This window comes from Oncorhynchus nerka, linkage group LG7, assembly GCF_034236695.1.
Source record: "Oncorhynchus nerka isolate Pitt River linkage group LG7, Oner_Uvic_2.0, whole genome shotgun sequence".
In the NCBI taxonomy this organism is placed as follows: domain Eukaryota; kingdom Metazoa; phylum Chordata; class Actinopteri; order Salmoniformes; family Salmonidae; genus Oncorhynchus; species Oncorhynchus nerka.
This window is the reverse complement of record NC_088402.1, coordinates 85,571,818-85,594,376: the sequence shown is the minus strand read 5'-3', so window position 1 is coordinate 85,594,376 and position 22,559 is coordinate 85,571,818. Positions and strand designations below refer to the sequence as shown.

General features: G+C 43.7%; 1 protein-coding gene across 1 annotated transcript in view; it reads right to left on the bottom strand.

Moving 5' to 3' along the window:
• The window catches only part of LOC115123275 (protein kinase C zeta type-like), a 101,824-nt gene extending 79,591 nt beyond the window's left edge, over nt 1–22,233 (bottom strand). Inside the window, exons 1-4 of the mRNA XM_065020934.1 lie at nt 22,151–22,233; nt 19,621–19,711; nt 11,342–11,394; nt 7,227–7,421 (exon numbers count right to left, since the gene is read on the bottom strand). Of these exons, the coding sequence (XP_064877006.1) occupies nt 7,227–7,421; nt 11,342–11,394; nt 19,621–19,711; nt 22,151–22,153 (342 nt within the window). The 5' untranslated portion in view covers nt 22,154–22,233. The remainder of the gene's footprint in view (nt 1–7,226; nt 7,422–11,341; nt 11,395–19,620; nt 19,712–22,150) is intronic.
• Nucleotides 22,234–22,559: the final 326 nt, after the last annotated feature.

The window sequence follows — 22,559 nt, the reverse complement described above, 5'->3', positions numbered from 1 at the left end:
GCTTTCGGAGCCATCATCGACTCAGTGGGTTTTGTCCAACATGTCTTTGGACCTACTCACTGCCACAGTCTGCACCTAGTTTTGTCCCATGGAATAATGTTTTTCCTCATAATCCTGGACTATAGGACCACCATTTTATTATGTTTGCAATCCAACAAATAATCGTCTCAGATCCCAACCAAGGAGCATCAAAAGTCGTGCTATAAATTCTCAGACAACCAAAAGATTCCTTGATGCCCTTCCAGACTTCCTCTGCCTACCCAAGGACGTCAGAAGACAAAAATCAGTTAACCACCTAACTGAGGAACTCAATTTAACCTTTAACCGCAATACCCTAGATGCAGTTGCACCCCTAAAAACATTTGTCATAAGAAACTAGCTCCCTGGTATACAGAAAATACCCGAGCTCTGAAGCAAGCTTCCAGAAAATTGCAATGGAAATGGCGCCACACCAAACTGGAATTCTTCAGACTAGCTTGGAAAGACAGTACCGTGAGGTATCGAAGAGCCCTCACTGCTGCTCGATCATCCTACTTTTCCAACTTAATTGATGAAAATTAGAACAATCCAAAATGTATTTTTGATACTGTAGCAAAGCTAACTAAAAAGCAGCATTCCCCAAGAGAGGATGGCTTTCACTTCAGCAGTAATATATTCATGAACTTTTTTGAGGAAAAGATCGTGATCATTAGAAAGCAAATTACGGGGCAAATTAATTCCTCTTTAAATCTGCGTATTCCTCCAAAGCTCAGTTGTCCTGAGTCTGCACAACTCTGCCAGGACCTAGGATCAAGAGAGACGCTCAAGTGTTTTAGTACTATATCTCCTGACACAATGATGAAAATAATCATGGCCTCTAAACCTTCAAGCTGCATACTGGACCCTATTCCAACTAAACTACTGAAAGAGCTGCTTCCTGTGCTTGGCCCTCCTATGTTGAACATAGTAAACGTGTCTCTATCCACCGGATGTGTACCAAACTCACTAAAAGTGGCAGTAATAAAGCCTCTCTTGAAAAAGCCAAACCTTGACCCAGAAAATATAATAAACTATCGGCCTATATTGAATCTTTCATTCCTCTCAATTTTTTGGGAAAAAGCTGTTGCGCAGCAACTCACTGCCTTCCTGAAGACAAACAATGTATACAAAATGCTTCAGTCTGGTTGTAGACCCCATTATAGCACTGAGATTGCACTCGTGAAGGTGGTAAATTACCTTTTAATGTCGTCAGACCGAGGCTCTGCATCTGTTCTCATGCTCCTAGACCTTAGAGCTGCTTTAGACACCATCAATCACCACATTCTTTTGGAGAGATTGGAAACCCAAATTGGTCTACACTGACAAGTTCTGGCCTGGTTTAGATCTTATCTGTCGGAAAGATATCAGTTTGTCTCTGTGGATGGTATGTCCTCTGACAAATCAACTGTAAATTTCGGTGTTCCTCAAGGTTCCGTTTTAGGACCACTGTTGTTTTCACTATATATTTTACCTCTTGGGGATGTCATTCGAAAACATAATGTTAACTTTCACTGCTATGCGGATGACACACAGCTGTACATTTCAATGAAACATGGTGAAGCCCCAAAATTGCCCTCGCTGGAAGCCTGTGTTTCAGACATAAGGAAGTGGATGGCTGAAAATGTTCTACTTTTAAACTCGGACAAAACAGAGATGCTTGTTCTAGGTCCCAAGAAACAAAGAGATTTTCTGTTGAATCTGACATTTAATCTTGACGGTTGTACAGTCGTCTCAAATAAAACTGTGAAGTACCTCAGGGTTACTCTGGACCCTGATCTCTCTTTTGACGAACATATCAAGACTGTTTCAAGGACAGCTTTTTTCCATCTATTAATATTGCAAAAATCCGAATCTTTCTGTCCAAAAATGATGCAATATTTTTTATCCATGCTTTTGTCACTTCTAGGTTAGACTACTGCAATGCTCTACTTTCCGGTTACCCAGATAAAACACTAACTTCAGTTAGTGCTAAATACGACTGCTAGAATCCTGACTAGAACAACAACAAAAAATATCATATTACTCCAATGCTAGCCTCCCTACACTGGCTTCCTGTTAAGGCAAGGGCTGATTTCAAGGCTTCACTGCTAACCTACACCTAAGCATTACATGGGCTTGCTCCTACCTATCTTTCTGATTTGGTCCTGCCGTACATACCTAGACGTACACTACGGTCACAAGACGCAGGCCTCCTTACTGTCCCTAGAATTTCTAAGCAAACAGCAGGGCTTTCTCCTATAGAGCTCCATTTTTATGAAATGGTCTGCCTACCCATGTGAGAGACGCAGACTCGGTCTCAAACGTTAAGTCTTTAATGAAGACTCATCTCTTCAGTAGGTCCTATGATTGAGTGTAGTCTGGCCCAGGAGTGGGAAGGTGAACGGAAAGGCACTGGAGCAACAAACGCCCTTGCTGTCTCTGCCTGGCCGGTTCCCCTCCCTCCACTGGGATTCTCTGCCTCTGACCCTATTACAGGGGCTGAGTCACTGGCTTACTGGTGCTCTTCCATGCAGTCCATAGGAGGGGTGCGTCACTTGAGGTGGTTGAGTCACTGACGTGGTCTTCCTGTTTGTTTTGGCTTCCCCCCCCCCCCCCCCTTGGGTTGTGCTGTGGCGGAGATCTTTGTGGGCTATACTCTTTGTGGGCTATACTCGGTCTCAGGATGGTAAGTTGGTGGGTGAAGATATCCCTCTAGTGGTGTGGGGGCTGTGCTTTGGCAAAGTGGGTGGGGTTATATCCTGCCTGTTTGGCCCTCTCCGGGGGTATCATCGGATGGGGCCACAGTGTCTCCTGACCCCTCCTGTGTCAGTCTCCAGTATTTATGCTGCAGTAGTTTATGTGTCGGGGGGCTAGGGTCTGTCTGTTATATCTGGAGTATTTCTCCTGTCTTATCCGGTGTCCTGTATGAATTTAATTCTCTCTTTCATTCTCTTTCTTTCTCTCTCTCTCAGAGGACCTGAGCCCTAGGATCATGCCTCAGGACTACCTGGCATGATGACTCCTTGCTGTCCCCAGTCCACCTGGCCGTGCTGCTGCTCCAGTTTCAACTGTTCTGCCTGCGGCCATGGAATCCTGATCTGTTCACCGGACGTGCTACCTGTCCCAGGCCTGCTGTTTTCAACTCTCTAGAGACAGCAGGAGCGGTAGAGATACTCTTAATGATCGGCTATGAAAAGCCAACTGACATTTACTCCTGAGGTGTTAACCTGTTGCACCCTCGACATCCACTGCGATTATTATTATTTGACCCTGCTGGTCATCTATGAACATTTGAACATCTTGGCCATGTTCTGTTATAATCTCCTTGAAATAGGAGAGGACTGACCCCCCTCATAGCCTGGTTCTTCTCTAGGTTTCTTCCTAGGTTTTGGCCTTTCTAGGGAGTTTTTCCTAGCCACCGTGCTTCTACACCTGCATTGCTTGCTGTTTGGGGTTTTAGGCTGGGTTTCTGTACAGCACTTTGAGATATCAACTGATGTAAGAAGGGCTATATAAATACATTTGATTTGATAGCACAGACATAATTCCATTAAAAGTGCAATCCGGGATTTAAAAAACAAAGCCATCACCCCGCCACTTCTTTTTTTAAATTGCTAAGGGACAGGGCAGGAAAAATGTATCAATCCTGTACTGCCCTTTTAACAGTATGTTGAGTGTTGACTGGTCCTGTGTGGCTCAGTTGGTAAACCAACACTACTGCAGGTTGCTCTTGATAAGAGTGTTTGCATAAACATCTAACATGTAAAACGCTTTAGAAGGAACGGTCTTCTCCACAAGAATAATTGGTTGTAGTGTTGTCTGTCTCCGAGTTATACATTTAAACTTGAAGAACTCAAATAATTACAAGCCAAGAGAAGCTTCTCTCTCTCTATGATCAGAAACACCTATCCTCTCACTGTAATTCTGTCAGTCATTTGATATGCGCTACAGTCAAAGTCAGTAGTTTAGATACACTGGAGTCATTAAAACTCATTTTTCAACCACTCCACAAATTTCTTGTTAAAAAACTATAGTTTTGGCAAGTCGGTTAGGGCAACTACTCTTTGTACATGACACAAGTAATTTTTCCAACAATTGTTTACAGACAGATTATTTCACTTACAATTCACTCTATCACCATTTCAGTGGGTCAGAAGTTTACATACACTAAGTTGACTGAACTTTAAACAGATTGGAAAATTCCAGAAAATGATGCCATGTCTTTAGAAACTTCTGATATGCTAATTGACATCATTTGAGTCAATTGGAGGTGTATCTGTGGATGTATTTCAAGGCCTACCTTCAAACTCAGTGCCTCTTTGCTTGACATCATGGGAAAATCAAAAGAAATCAGCCAAGACCTCAGAAAAAAATTGTAGACCTCCAGAAGTCTGGTTCATCCTTGGGAGCAATTTCTAAACGCCTGGAGGCACCACGTTCATCTGTACAAACAATAGTACGCAAGTATAAACACCATGGGACCACACAGCCGTCATACCGCTCAGGAAGGAGAGGCGTTCTGTCTCCTAGAGATGAATGTAGTTTAGTGCGAAAAGTGCAAATCATTCCCAGAACAACAGCAATGGACCTTGTGAAGATGCTGGAGGAAACAGGTACAAAAGTATCTATATCCACAGTAAAATTAGTCCTATATCGACACAACCTGAAAGGCCGCTCAGCAAAGAAGAAGCCACTGCTCCAAAACCGCTATAAATAAGCCAGACTACGGCTGGCTGCAACTGCACATGTGGACAAAGATCATACTTTTTGGAGAAATGTCCTCTGGTCTGATGAAACAAAAATAGAACTGTTTGGCTATAACGACTATCATTATGTTTGGAGGAAAAAGGGGGAGGCTTGCAAGCCGAAGAACACCATCCCAACGTGAAGCACGGGGGTGGCAGCATCATGTTGTGAGGGGGCTTTGCTGCAGGAGGGAATGCTGCACTTCACAAAATAGATGGCATCATGAGGAAAGACAGTTATGTGGATATATTGACGCAACATCTCAAGACATCAGTCAGGAAGTTAAAGCTTGGTCGCAAATGGGTCTTCCAAATGGACAATGACCCCAAGCATACTTCCAAAGTTGTGGCAAAATGGCCTAAGGACAACAAAGTCAAGGTATTGGAGTGGCCATCACAAAGCGAGCTAAATCACTTCTATGCTCGCTTTGAGGCAAGCAACACTGAGGCATGCATGAGAGCTGTTCCGGACGACTGTGTGATCACACTCTCCGTAGCCGAGGTGAGTAAGACCTTTAAACAGGTCAACATACACAAGGCTGCGGGGCCAGACGGATTACCAGGACGAGTGCTCCGGGCATGTGTTGACCAACTGGCAGGTGTCTTCACTGACATTTTCAACATGTCCCTGATTGAGTCTGTAATACCAACATGCTTCAAGCAGACCACCATAGTCCCTGTGCCCAAGAACACAAAGGCAACCTGCCTAAATGACTACAGACCCGTAGCACTCACGTCCGTAGCCATGAAGTGCTTTGAAAGGCTGGTAGTGGCTCACATCAACACCATTATCCCAGAAACCCTAGACCCACTCCAATTTGCATACCGCCCAAACAGATCCACAGATGAGGCACTTCAGAGGGTAGTGCGTACGGCCCAGTACATCACCGGGGCAAAGCTGCCTGCCATCCAGGACCTCTACACCAGGCGGTGTCAGAGGAAGGCCCGGACTATTTACATTGTGTCTCCCCCCCATTCCCCCCCCCCCCAACCCCTCTTTTACGCTGCTGCTACTCTCTGTTTATCTTAAATTAAAAGTCACTTTAAATATACATTCATGTACATACTACCTCAATTGGGCCCCGACCAACCAGTGCTCCAGCACATTGGCTAACCGGGCTATCTGCATTGTGTCCCACCACCCACCACCCACCAAACCCTCTTTTACGCTACTGCTACTCTCTGTTCATCATATATGCATAGTCACTTTAACCATATCTACATGTACATACTACCTCAATAAGCCTGACTAACCAGTGTCTGCATATAGCCTTGCTAATGTTATTTTAAATGTCTTTTTACTGTTGTTTTATTTCTTTACTTACCTACACACACACACACACACACACACACACACATATACACACATACATACCTTTATTTCACACCATTGGACAGAGCCTGTAAGTAAGCATTTCACTGTAAGGTCTACATCTGTTGTATTCGGAGCACGTGACAAACTTTGATTTGATTTGAAAGCCCTGACCTCATCCTATAGAAAATGTGTGAACAGAACTGAAAAAGCATGTGCGAGCAAGGAGGCCTATAAACCTAACTCAGTTACACCAGCTCTGCCAGGAGGAATGGGCCAAAATTCACCCAACTTATTGTGGGAAGCTTGTGGAAGGCTACCTGAAACGTTTGACCCAAGTTAAACAATTTAAAGGCAATACTACCAAATACTAATTGAGTGCATGTAAACTTCTGACCCACTGGGAATGTGATGAAATAAATAAAAGCTGAAATAAATCTTTCTCTCTTCCATTATTCTGACATTTCACATTCTTAAAATAAAGTGGTGATCTTAACTGACCTAAAACAGGGAATTTTTACTAGGATTAATTATCAGGAATTGTTAAAAACTGAGTTTAAATGTATTTGGCTAAGGTGTATGTAAACTTCCGACTTTAACTGTATGTATAATAGTAATACCATAGCGCCACCTAGAGGTGGAAACTATAATATCTCTCAATAATTCTTCAAACTCATCATCCTCAGTTTTTTAAAATCTTCCCTCTCTTCTCCTTACTTATTTTACTGCCTCAGTTCTTCTCTCTGGACTGTACTTATTTAAATCAATTTAATCTATACTATTTTTCCTTGTTAAGGCCAATTTACGTTACAATAACTTCTTCCTGTCTTTGTTACCATTCCTTCACGCCACCTCATCTTTTTCCACTTCTCTTTTCCTCCCCCTGAGATCCTCTTTTTTTCTCATTTCATCCCCCGGCTTCTGTGGACTCATTCACTCTTTTTCCTCCCTCTACTCTACTCCTCTTTTCATCTCTGTCCTCCTGCTCCCCTCCCTCCCTCCCTCCCTCCCTCTACTCTACTCTACTCCTCTTTTCATCTCTGTCCTCCTGCTCCCTCCCTCCTTCCCTCCCTCCCTCTACTCTACTCTACTCTACTCCTCCTCTTTTCATCTCTGTCCTCCTGCTCCCTCCCTCCCTCCCTCCCTCCCTCGCTCCCTATCCTGCCTCTCACCTCGTCGTCGTGCACCAGTTCCTTCTTGACCACCTTCATGGCGTAAATCTGTTCATTCTTCTTGAGTCGCACAAGCAGCACCTTGGCGTAGCTGCCGCGGCCGATCACCCGGATCAGGTCAAAGTCCCCCAGGCCAAGCGCCATCTCCTGGGAGATCTTGATACCGCCGATCCTGCCCACCACCTCTTTGATGTCCTGAAGGGGCGGTTTGGATGGGAAATACATGTTAGAAAAGACCCAGATACATTTACATTTTACATTTAAGTAATTTAGCAGACGCTCTTATCCAGAGCGACTTACAAATTGGTGCTTTCACCTTATGACATCCAGTGGAACAGCCACTTTACAATAGTGCATCTAGGTCTTTTAAGGGGGGTGAGAAGGATTACTTTATCCTATCCTAGGTATTCCTTAAAGAGGTGGGGTTTCAGGTGTCTCCGGAAGGTGGTGATTGACTCCGCTGTCCTGGCGTCGTGAGGGAGTTTGTTCCACCATTGGGGGCCAGAGCAGCGAACAGTTTTGACTGGGCTGAGCGGGAACTGTACTTCCTCAGTGGTAGGGAGGCGAGCAGGCCAGAGGTGGATGAACGCAGTGCCCTTGTTTGGGTGTAGGGCCTGATCAGAGCCTGGAGGTACTGAGGTGCCGTTCCCCTCACAGCTCCGTGAGGCAAGCCCCATGGTCTTGTAGCGGATGCGAGCTTCAACTGGAAGCCAGTGGAGAGAGCGGAGGAGCGGGGTGACGTGAGAGAACTTGGGAAGGTTGAACACCAGACGGGCTGCGGGCGTTCTGGATGAGTTGTAGGGGTTTAATGGCACAGGCAGGGAGCCCAGCCAACAGCGAGTTGCAGTAATCCAGACGGGAGATGACAAGTGCCTGGATTAGGACCTGCGCCGCTTCCTGTGTGAGGCAGGGTCGTACTCTGCGGATGTTGTAGAGCATGAACCTACAGGAACGGGCCACCGCCTTGATGTTATTTGAGAACGACAGGGTGTTGTCCAGGATCACGCCAAGGTTCTTAGCGCTCTGGGACGAGGACACAATGGAGTTGTCAACCGTGATGGCGAGATCATGGAACGGGCAGTCCTTCCCCGGGAGGAAGAGCAGCTCCGTCTTGCCGAGGTTCAGCTTGAGGTGATGATCCGTCATCCACACTGATATGTCTGCCAGACATGCAGAGATGCGATTCGCCACCTGGTCGTCAGAAGGGGGAAAGGAGAAGATTAGTTGTGTGTCGTCTGCATAGCAATGATAGGAGAGACCATGTGAGGTTATGACAGAGCCAAGTGACTTGGTGTATAGCGAGAATAGGAGAGGGCCTAGAACAGAGCCCTGGGGGACACCAGTGGTGAGAGCACGTGGTGAGGAGACGGATTCTCGCCACGCCACCTGGTAGGAGCGACCTGTCAGGTAGGACGCAATCCAAGCGTGGGCCGCGCCGGAGATGCCCAACTCGGAGAGGGTGGAGAGGAGGATCTGATGGTTCACAGTATCGAAGGCAGCCGATAGATCTAGAAGGATGAGAGCAGAGGAGAGAGCGGTCAGGGATGAGTTGATGAGCGAGGTGAGGTAAGGGAGAAGGTCACCGGAGATGGTCTGGAGAAGAGAGGAGGGGATAGGGTCAAGCGGGCAGGTTGTTGGGCGGCCGGCTGTCACAAGACGCGAGATGTCATCTGGAGAGAGAGGGGAGAAAGAGGTCAGAGCACAGGGTAGGGCAGTGTGAGCAGAACCAGCGGTGTCGTTTGACTTAGCAAACGAGGATCGGATGTCGTCGACCTTCTTTTCAAAATGGTTGACGAAGTCATCTGCAGAGAGGGAGGAGGGGGAGGGGAGGAGGATTCAAGAGGGAGAAGAAGGTGGCAAAGAGCTTCCTAGGGTTAGAGGCAGATGCTTGGAATTTAGAGTGGTAGAAAGTGGCTTTAGCAGCAGAGACAGAGGAGGAAAATGTAGAGAGGAGGGAGTGAAAGGATGCCAGGTCCGCAGGGGGAGGCGAGTTTTCCTCCATTTCCGCTCGGCTGCCCGGAGCCCTGTTCTGTGAGCTCGCAATGAGTCGTCGAGCCACGGAGCGGGAGGGGAGGACCGAGCCGGCCTGGAGGATAGGGGACATAGAGAGTCAAAGGATGCAGAAAGGGAGGAGAGGAGGGTTGAGGAGGCAGAATCAGGAGATAGGTTGGAGAAGGTTTGAGCAGAGGAAGAGATGATAGGATGGAAGAGGAGAGAGTAGCGGGGAGAGAGAGCGAAGGTTGGGACGGCGCGATACCATCCGAGTAGGGGCAGTGTGGGAAGTGTTGGATGAGAGCGAGAGGGAAAAGGATACAAGGTAGTGGTCGGAGACTTGGAGGGGAGTTGCAATGAGGTTAGTGGAGGAACAGCATCTAGTAAAGATGAGGTCGAGCGTATTGCCTGCCTTGTGAGTAGGGGGGAAGGTGAGAGGGTGAGGTCAAAAGAGGAGAGGAGTGGAAAGAAGGAGGCAGAGAGGAATGAGTCAAAGGTAGACGTGGGGAGGTTAAAGTCGCCCAGAACTGTGAGAGGTGAGCCGTCCTCAGGAAAGGAGCTTATCAAGGCATCAAGCTCATTGATGAACTCTCCGAGGGAACCTGGAGGGCGATAAATGATAAGGATGTTAAGCTTGAAAGGGCTGGTAACTGTGACAGCATGGAATTCAAAGGAGGCGATAGACAGATGGGTAAGGGGAGAAAGAGAGAATGACCACTTGGGAGAGATGAGGATCCCGGTGCCACCACCCCGCTGACCAGAAGCTCTCGGGGTGTGCGAGAGCACGTGGGCGGACGAAGAGAGAGCAGTAGGAGTAGCGGTGTTGTCTGTGGTGATCCATGTTTCCGTCAGAGCCAAGAAGTCGAGGGACTGGAGGGAGGCATAGGCTGAGATGAACTCTGCCTTGTTGGCCGCAGATCGGCAGTTCCAGAGGCTACCGGAGACCTGGAACTCCACGTGGGTCGTGCGCACTGTTGCCCCTGTTGTTTATTAAAACCTTATGGTTAAAGACAGAGCTGGAATCATGGACAAGTAGATATGATACTAACATATAAGAACCTGTGTGACATTTTTGTGTGATAAAATATACTGAACAAAAATATAAACGGAACACGCAACAAATTCAACAATTTTACTGAGTTACAGTTCATGTAAGGAAATCAGTCGATTGATATAAATTCATTAGGCCCTCATCTATTGATTTCACAAGACTGGGCAGGGGTGCAGCCATGGATGAGCCAGGGAGGGCATAGGCTCACCCACTGGGGAGCCAGGCCCACTCACTGGGGAGCCAGGCCCACCCACTGGGGAGCCAGGCCCACTCACTGGGGAGCCAGGCCCACCCACTGGGGAGCCAGGCCCACCCACTGGGGAGCCAGGCCCACCCACTGGGGAGCCAGGCCCAGCCAATCATAATTTGTTTTTCCCCACAAAAGGGCTTTATTACAGACAGAAATATTCCTGTTTCATCAACTGTCCAGGGGCTGGTCTCAGACGATCCCGCAGGTGAAGAAGCCGGATGTGGAGGTCCTGGGCTGGCGTGGTTACACGTGGTCTACAGTTGTAAGGCCGGTTTGACGTAATGCCAAATTCTCTAAAATGACGTTGGAGGTGGTTTATGGTAGAGAAATTAACATTCAATTCTCTGGCAACAACTCTAGTGGACATTCCTGCAGTCAGCATGCCAATGGCACGCTCCCTAAAAACTTGCGACATCTGTGCACAATTTAGAGCGACCTTTCATTGTCCCCAGCATAAGGTGCACCTGTGTAATGATCATGCTGATTAATCAGCTTCTTAATATGCCACACCAGTCAGGTGAATGGAATATCTTGGCAAAGGAGAAATGCTTATTAACTGGGATGTAAACTCATTTGTGCCCAAAGTTGAGAGAAATAATATGTTTGTGCGTATGGAACATTTCTGGGATCTTCTATTTCAGCTTATGAAACTTGGGACCAACACTTTACATGTAGCGTTTATATTTTTGTTCAGTGTAGTATGGGCTGTTCTGTGTTCTAGAAACAGAATAGAATGTTTTACATTCTAGAATACCAGAACAATCCTTATCATAAACGAATGCATGACTGACTTATTTACTTTGTGTGTCTAAATGAACTCACCTTCGAGTCCTCTTCCACTTTGTCCACTTTGCGACTGTGTGGTAGGAAAGTTACTGAAGAGAGAAACAACTTGTTACCTGAGTTGTGATGGAAAGTTCTACCCAGTGAAGACTGGGCATTAAAAACCTAACGGATATTTAGTCTATAGCCATCTCCATTTAAATAATATACAGTATAATATGTTATATAGCAGACACTTTTATCCAAAGGCACTTATAGTCATGAATGCATACATTTTACTTATGGGTGGTCCTGGGAATCAAACCCACTATTCTGGAGTTGCAACTGCCAAGCTCTACCAACTGAGCTACAGAGGACCATGCGTTACCAAGTGAGCTACAGAGGACCAAATAGGATTCTCCTCAAGAATCCATGGCTCCATCTCAATGAATCTTTTCGTGATTCCTTGCATCCTATCTTCTCGCCTCAACCGTATTGAAAGGAAAAGGTAGAAAATAATTTTGAGAAGGAGACAAGCAGAGAGGATTTGAGGAAAGATTAATTGAGAAAGAGTCCATGTGAGAATCTTAATTGCATTGCCTTGATTCCTTGTGTCCTCTCTCCTCGCCTCCTTCTCAAAACCCATTGGATGAGAAGATCAGAGAAAGGGCACGAGGAATCAAGGAAATGCAAAAGATTTCTCCATAATCAAGGGAGCATTGTGGGACATGTAGTTCACCTTTGTGGCTAGCAGAGGGCATCATTCTCTTCAGAGTGAGTTGCAGCTTCTTCCTGTCTCTGCCCAAGTAGGTCAGCCCACTGGTGAGTACTGCTAATATCCTGGACTATACTGTACTGATAATATACTGTACTGGACTATACTATACTGGACTATACTGTTCTGGACTATACTATACTGGACTATACTATACTGTACTATACTATACTGGCCTATACTGTAATTTACTATAACGAACTATACTATACTGGACTATACTATACTGGACTATACTATACTGGACTATACTGTACTGGACTATACTATACTGGACTATACTGTACTGGACTATACTATACTGGACTATACTATACTGTACTATACTATACTGGCCTATACTGTAATTTACTATAACAAACTATACTATACTGGACTATACTATACTGGCCTATACTGGACTGTTAATACACTGTACCGGACTATATTATACTGGACTATACTGGACTGTTAATATACTATACTGAACTATACTATGCTGGACTATACTGCAATTTACCATACTGGACTATACTATACTGTACTGGACCATACTATACTGGACTGTACTGTACTGGACTGTACTATACTGGACTGTACTGTACTGGACTATACTGTAATTTACTATACTGAACTATACTATACTGTACTGGACCAAACTATACTGGACTATACTGCAATTTACCATACTGGACTATACTATACTGTACTGGACTATACTGGACTGTACTGGACTATACTATACTGGACTGGACTATACTATACTGGACTATACTGCAATTTACCATACTGGACTATATTATACTGTACTGGACTATACTGGACTGTACTGGACGATACTATACTGTACTGGACCATACTATACTGGACTGTACTGTACTGGACCATACTATACTGGACTGTACTGTACTGGACCATACTATACTGGACTGTACTATACTGTACTGGACCATACTATACTGGACTGTACTATACTGGACTGTACTATACTGGACTATACTGCAATTTACCATACCGGACTATACTATACTGTACTGGACCATACTGGACTGGACTGTACTATACTGGACTGTACTATACTGGACTATACTGCAATTTACCATACTGGACTATATTATACTGTACTGGACTATACTGGACTGTACTGGACTATACTATACTGTACTGGACCATACTATACTGGACTGTACTGTACTGGACCATACTATACTGGACTGTACTGGACTATACTATACTGGACTGTACTGGACTATACTATACTGGACTGGACTATACTATACTGGACTGGACTGGACTATACTATACTGTACTGGACCATACTATACTGGACTGTACTGGACTATACTATACTGTACTGGACTATACTGGACTGGACTATACTGTACTGGACCGTACTATACTGGACTGTACTGAACGATACTATACTGGACTGTACTGGACTATACTATACTGCACTGTACTGGACTATACTATACTGGACTGTACTGGACTATACTATACTGGACTGTACTGGACTATACTATACTGGACTGGACTATACTATACTGTACTGGACCATACTATACTGGACTGTACTGGACTATACTATACTGGACTGGACTATACTATACTATACTGTACTGGACTATACTATACTGGACTGTACTGTACTGGACCATACTATACTGGACTGTACTGTACTGGACCATACTATACTGGACTGTACTGGACTATACTATACTGGACTGTACTGGACTATACTATACTGGACTGGACTGGACTATACTATACTGGACTGGACTATACTATACTGTACTGGACCATACTATACTGGACTGTACTGGACTATACTATACTGTACTGGACTATACTGGACTGTACTGGACTATACTATACTTTACTGGACCATACTATACTGGACTGTACTGGACTATACTATACTGGGCTGTATTGGACTATACTATACTGGACTGGACTATACTATACTGTACTGGACCATACTATACTGGACTGTACTGGACTATACTATACTGGACTGTACTGCACTATACTATACTGGACTGGACTATACTATACTGTACTGGACTATACTATACTGGACTGTACTGGACTATACTATACTGGACTTGACTATACTGGACTGTACTGGACTATACTATACTGGACTGGACTATACTATACTGGACTGTACTGGACTATACTATACTGGACTGGACAATACTATACTGTACTGGACTATACTATACTGGACTATACTGTACTGGACCATACTATACTGGACTGTACTATACTGTACTGGACCATACTATACTGGACTGTACTATACTGGACTATACTGCAATTTACCATACTGGACTATACTATACTGTACTGGACCATACTGGACTGGACTGTACTGTACTGGACTATACTGCAATTTACCATACTGGACTATACTATACTGTACTGGACTATACTGGACTGTACTGGACTATACTATACTGTACTGGACCATACTATACTGGACTGTACTGTACTGGACCATACTATACTGGACTGTACTGTACTATACTATACTATACTGGACTGTACTGGACTATACTATACTGGACTGGACTGGACTATACTATACTGGACTGGACTGGACTATACTATACTGTACTGGACCATACTATACTGGACTGTACTGGACTATACTATACTGTACTGGACTATACTGGACTGTACTGGACTATACTATACTTTACTGGACCATACTATACTGGACTGTACTGTACTGGACCATACTATACTGGATGGTACTGGACTATACTATACTGGACTGTACTGGACTATACTATACTGGACTGTATTGGACTATACTATACTGGACTGGACTATACTATACTGTACTGGACCATACTATACTGGACTGTACTGGACTATACTATACTGGACTGGACTATACTATACTGGACTGTACTGGACTATACTATACTGGACTGGACTATACTATACTGTACTGGGCTATACTATACTGGACTGTACTGGACTATACTATACTGGACTTGACTATACTGGACTGTACTGGACTATACTATACTGGACTGGGCTATACTATACTGGACTGTACTGGACTATACTATACTGGACTATACTATATTGGACTGGACCATACTATACTGGACTGTACTGGACTATACTATAATGGACTATACTGTAATGGACTGTTAATATACTATACTGGACTGGACTATACTATACTGGACTATACTGTAATTTACTTAACTATACTGTACTGGACTATACTGTACTGTTAATATACTGTACTGGACTAAACGATACTGTACTGAACTATAATATACTGTACTGTTAATATATTGTACTGGACTATACTATACTGGACTGTTAATATACTGTACTGGACTAAACATTTACATTACATTTACATTACATTTAAGTCATTTAGCAGACGCTCTTATCCAGAGCGACTGAACTATAGTATACTGTACTGTTAATATATTGTACTGGACTATACTATACTTTACTGTTAATATACTGTACTGGACTATACTATACTGTACTGGACTATAATATACTGTAATTTACTGTACTGGACTATACTATACTGTTAATATACTGTGCTGAACTATACTGTACTGTTAATATAATGTACTGAACTATACTGTACTGAACTATACTGTACTGTTAATATACTGTACTGAACTATACTGTACTGTAATTTACTGTACTGTTCTATACTGTAATTTACTGTTAATATACTGTGCTGGACTATACTGTAATATACTGGACTGGATTATACTGGACTGGACTATACTGTAATTTACTGTACTGGATTATACTGTACTGGACTATACTATACTGTACTGGACTATACTGTACTGGACTATACTATACTGTACTGTTAATATACTGTACTGTTAATATACTGTACTGGACTATACTATACTGTACTGGACTATACTGTACTGGACTATACTATACTGTACTGTTAATATACTGTGCTGGACTGTACTATACTGTACTGTTAATATACTGTGCCGGACTATACTATACTGTACTGGATTATACTGGACTGGACTATACTGTAATTTACTGTACTGGATTATACTGGACTGGACTATACTGTACTGTTAATAAACTGTACTGGACTATACTATGCTTGACTATACTGGACTAGACTATACTGGACTGGACTATACTATACTGGACTGGACTATACTATACTGGACTGGACTATACTGGACTGGGCTATACTATACTGTACTGGAATATACTTGCCTATGCTGTATTGGACTATACTATACTGGACTGGACTATACTGTACTGGACTATACTATACTGGACTGGACTATACTATACTGGACTGGACTATACTATACTGGACTGGACTATACTGGACTGGAATATACTTGCCTATGCTGTATTGGACTATACACTACTGGACTGTACTGGACTGAGTTATACTATACTGGACTAAACTGTACTGTACTGGACTATACTGGACTGAACTATACTGTACTGAACTATACTGGACTACACTATACTAAACTGGACTATACTATACTGGACTATACTATACTGGACTGCACTATACTAAACTGGACTATACTAAACTGGACTATACTATACTGTACTGGACTATACTATACTGGACTGGACTATACTGGACTGGAATATACTTGCCTATGCTGTATTGGACTATACACTACTGGACTGTACTGGACTGAGTTATACTATACTGGACTAAACTGTACTGTACTGGACTATACTGGACTGAACTATACTGTACTGAACTATACTGGACTACACTATACTAAACTGGACTATACTATACTGGACTATACTATACTGGACTGCACTATACTAAACTGGACTATACTAAACTGGACTATACTATACTGTACTGGACTATACTATACTGGACTGGACTATACTGGACTGGAATATACTTGCCTATGCTGTATTGGACTATACACTACTGGACTGTACTGGACTGAGTTATACTATACTGGACTAAACTGTACTGTACTGGACTATACTGGACTGAACTATACTTGGACTGCACTATACTAAACTGGACTATGCTATACTAAACTGGACTGCACTATACTAAACTGGACTATACTATACTAAACTGGATTATACTATACTGGACTATACTATACTGGACTGGACGATACTGTACTGGAATATACTTGCCTATGCTGTATTGGACTATACACTACTGGACTGTACTGGACTGAGTTATACTATACTGGACTGGACTATACTGAACTACACTGGACTGGACGATACTGTACTGGAATATACTTGCCTATGCTGTATTGGACTATACTAAACTGGACTGTACTGGACTGAGTTATACTATACTGGACTGGACTATACTGAACTACACTGGACTGTACTGAACGTTGCTGTACTGAACTATACTAAACTATACTATACTGTACTGAACTATACTGCACTGAACTATACTATACTATACTATACTGGACTGGACTGTACTGTACTGAACTATACTGTACTGGACTGTACTGAACTATACTGGACTGAACAGAACAGAACCAGTGCACAAAGAGGTGAAGGCCCTGTGCACAGCAGTGCATCTTGTTCAAATTGCTACTTCTAGCAGAAAAAACACACACCTTGATAGACAATGGCCGACTTCAATTCTTACAGTGAGGGAAAAAAGTATTTGATGCCCTGCTGATTTTGTATGTTTGCCACTGACAAAGAAATGATCAGTCTATAATTTTAATGGTAGGTTTATTTGAACAGTGAGAGACAGAATAACAACAAAAAAATCCAGAAAACCCATGTCAAAAATGTTATAAATTGATTTGCATTTCAATGAGGGAAATAAGTATTTGACCCCCTCTCAATCAGAAAGATTTCTGGCTCCCAAGTGTCTTTTATACAGGTAACAAGCTGAGATTAGGAGCTTCACAGAAGCAATCAATCAATCAGATTCCAAACTCTCCACCATGGCCAAGACCAAAGAGCTCTCCAAGGATGTCAGGGACAAGATTGTAGACCTACCCAAGGCTGGAATGGGCTACAAGACTATCGCCAAACAGCTTGGTGAGAGGGTGACAACAGCTGGTGTGACTATTCGCAAATGGAAGAAACACAAAAGAACTGTCAATCTCCCTTGGCCTGGGGTTCCATGCAAGATCTCACCTCGTGGAGTTGCAATGATCATGAGAACGGTGAGGAATCAGCCCAGAACTATACAGCATGATCTTGTCAATGATCTCAAGGCAGCTGGGACCATAGTCACCAAGAAAACAGTTGGTAACACTACGCCGTGAAGGTCTGAAATCCTGCAGCGCCGCAAAGTCACCCTGCTCAAGAAAGCACATATACATGCCCGTCTGAAGTTTTCCAATGAATATCTGAATGATTCAGGGGACAACTGGGTGAAAGTGTTGTGGTCAGATGAGACCAAAATTGAGCTCTTTGGCATCAACTCACCTCGCAGTGTTTGGAGGAGGAGGAATGTTGCCTATGACCCCAAGAACACCATCCCCACCGTCAAACAAGGAGGTGGAAACATTATGCTTTGGGGGTGTTTTTCTGCTAAGGGGACAGGACAACTTCACCGCATCAAAGGGACGATGGACGGGGCCATGTACCGTCAAATCTTGGGTGAGAACCTCCTTCCCTCATCCAGGGCATTGAAAATGGGTTGTGGATGGGTATTCCAGCATGACAATGACCCAAAATACACGGCCAATGCAACAAAGGAGTGGCTCAAAAAGAAGCACATTAAGCTCCTGGAGTGGCCTAGCCAGTCTCCAGACCTTAATCCCATAGAAAATCTGTGGAGGGAGCTGAAGCTTCGAGTTGCCAAACATCAGCCTCGAAACCTTAATGACTTGGAGAAGATCTGCAAAGAGGAGTGGGACAAAATCCCTCCTGAAATGTGTGCGAACCTGGTGGCCAACTACAAGAAACGTCTGACCTCTGTGATTGCCAACAAGGGTTTTGCCACCAAGTACCAAGTCATGTTTTGCAGAGGGGTCAAATACTTATTTCCCTCATTAAAATGCAAATCAATTTATAACATTTTTAACATGAGTTTTTCTGGATTTTTTTTGTTGTTATTCTGTCTCTCACTGTTCAAATAAACCTACCATTAAAGTTATAGACTGATCATTTCTTTGTCAGTGGGCAAACGTACAAAATCAGCAGGGGATCAAATACTTTTTTCCCTCACTGTATTTGTAATATTGCACTGTGAGGAATAGTGCATAGAAACGAAGCTTTGGGACCAGTCTGTAAACAACAATGGCATGCTGATTCAAACATGCTCTTATCTCGCTGTGTGGGAGGAGTCTTCTTCATTTAGTTTTTTAATAAACCTGGAAATCTAGTTATTGGTTTTGATTTAATTGTGTCTTTAAAGCCTTTGTAATTAGTATTCACAATGTGTTTTCAGGGTAGGAGCGCTGCTCTAGGATCAGTGAATCAGTGAATAAAGACAGATTAGCACTCCTACTCTGAGACACTTTTTGAATACAGGCCCAGACCCAGTGCATTGATACCAAGACTAAGGCCACAAGGTCTTCTACTTCTCATATATTGTCTATATTGAAAGAAACAATATTTGATAGGAACTGACTTCCATCTGTATCCTCTGTGTGTTCAGGGGGGAGGTCCACCTCTTCATTCTTCTCATCTAAAGGGGGCTCCTGTGATGGCATGACTGGATCCTGCCAAGAGAAGACAGGCAAATAGCTGCATGTGGTTTGAGGCTGCTTTACAGAGCATCCTGACTAGGTCCTTGGAGACACTGGGAAGAAGAGGCTTCAGTTTTTAGAGGTTTTCGAGTTGATAGACATCTTAGGCACAAGGAGGTATCTTTTCAACATATTAAAGAACACAGAAGTTGAGAAGTCTGGATGTTTCTCGCAACAATGCACTTAAATTAATAATTGTATGCGGTTCTAACCATGGAGGCATTGGCTTTTCAAAGGGGATCAAAGTGTTTGTTGATAGAGCATTGTCTGATTGCAGCCTATTAGTACATCCTGACTATTGACCTGGGTTTTCGGCACCAGGTTTATTGTAGTCCAGCCCTGGATTCCTGGCCTCGCTCACATTGTTCTGATTGGCTGTCAGTAGATGTAGATTTTTCTAAAACAACCACCCCTTCCATACCTCTTCAGAAGTACAGAATAAGCTAATTGACAGTGTTAGCATTGCTAGGAAATGCTATTTTTGAAAATGTATAATTAGGAAATAGTTTTTATTTTGATATAATTTGGCTGAAATGACACTTCCCCACGTGGGCACCAGTGAAATGTATTGGCTTTCCATTTCGATTATCCGCCTCTGTTTGAATGTGCCTATTCCTATTGTTGGGAGGGGCAAATGGCTTGGATACCCATTTTTACATTTACATATTAGTCATTTAGCAGACACTCTCACCCAGAGCGATTTACAGTTAGTGCAATCCTCTTAAGATGGGCGGGGTGGTAGTTCCTCTTGCTCGTAGGCAAGTACAATGGTCTTGTAGTGGATGCGAGCTTCGTGGAGTGTGCGGAGAAGTGGGCTGACATGGAAGAACTTGGGAAGCTTGAGTTCTGGATAAGTTGCAGGGGTTTGATGGCACAATTAGGGAGCCCAGCCAACAGCGAGTTGCAGTTGTCCAGATGTTATAAGCATGAACCTGCAGGAGCGAGTCACTGCTTTGATGTTCGCAGAGAACGACAGGGTGTAGTCCAGGGTTACGTCAAGGTTCTTTGCACTCTGGGAGGGGGACACTGTAGAGTTGTCAACCGTGATGGAGAGGTCTTTGAGCAGGCAGGCAGGCCTTCCACGGGAGGAAGAGCAGCTCCACCAAGTCGAGGTTGAGCTTGCGGTGGTGGGCCGACATCCAAGCTGAGATATCTGCCAGGCATGCAGAGATGTGTGTCGCCACCTGGGTGTTAGAAGCGGGGAAGGAGAAAAGTAGTTGAGTGTCATCCGAATAGCAATGATAGGAGAGACCATGTGAGAATATGACGGAGCCGAGTGACTTGGTGTATTGAGAGAAGAGGGCCTAGAACCGAGCCCTGGGGGACACCAATCACAAGAGTATGTGGTGCAGACACAGAACCCTCCACCTGCTTTTAGCTTGTCTCTGACAAGAACGTCAACAGGCTTTCATACCGAAGGTGAGGTGAAAACCTGGTAGAGGCTAGCTCTAATCGTAATGCTTCTTTCTGTATGTTAGCAGTCTGTCACTAGAGATCAACCACGTGATGTTTCAGTATACGGTATACACTACAGTGTGGATGTGTCCCAAATGGCACACTATTCCCTATGGGCCCTGGTCAAAATTAGTGTACTAAATAGGGAATGGGGTGGCATTTGAGATGCAGATTATATCTATTTGCAGTGGATTTGAAACTTGCCCATAGCATGTTGGCTGGAGTACATTGCCAACTATTTGTCATGAAATGACAGACCAGTATCTTGCTCTGTTGGCTAAGGTAGTTGGCTTTGAGTAATATACAGTATGTGTTGTGCAGAAGATTGCAAGTTTGATCCCCGCTCGGGGCAGAACAGCATTCACGATGTTACAAATACACATTAGAACATCAATAGCAATGTTTAATTCAGACTTTTGAATAATTCACAGTTTTGTTATCTGAATTCATTGATTACCTTGATCTTTTACTGTAAACAAGTTGGATTGTTCAAATGCAAAACTTGGTTTCAACCTAAAGCAGATAAATATTACTCATTCGCCCTCCCAACTCATTAATTCAGACGTTCACTTAAGTTTATGAAGTATCTATGAAGTGCTTATGAAGACTGTAAATGCTCTAAAAAGCCTTTATAAGCTCACCGCATACCTTTTGCACTGCAGTTTGTGAAGTGTCTATGTAGTGCTTATGAAGACTGTAAATGCTCTAAAAAAGCCTTTATAAGCTCACCATATACCTTTTGCACTGCAGTTTGTGAAGTGTCTATGTAGTGCTTATGAAGACTGTAAATGCTCTAAAAAGTATTTTGCACTGCAGTTTGTGAAGTGTCTATGTAGTGCTTATGAAGACTTTACGAATGCTTTGTAAATAGTAAGTTCTTCCGAAGCTTTGACATGACAGATTGGCCAGAGTACTCACCACAGAACTATAATGAGATTCTATTTCTATGGTACTCACCATATGCCTTTGGCAGGTCAGAGGGACGAGTTTGTGACAGCGCTTATGGACCAGCAGTTTGCAGTTGATACACTTGTAGCCCTGCCTCCCCAGCCCCCATATCCTTTCACTGCAGTGGCCACAGTACGCTTTCTGTTGGGGACAGACAGACCCAGACAGACAGAAAGAAAGAAAGATAGACAAAGACAGACACAGACAGACAGAGGGGGAGACAGGGATTGTTACACCATCAGTCTGAGCTGATGACAATGGGATGATACTATCGCAGTCATTGATCAAGAATCAATGGAGGCAAGGCAGACACACATGAAGAAAGTGATCATGATGGAAGAAGGGCGGATTTAAGCCTAGGTGGAATCTTACATCAACTGGGAGCATGCTTGTTTGTAGTCGTCATTTTTACTAACAG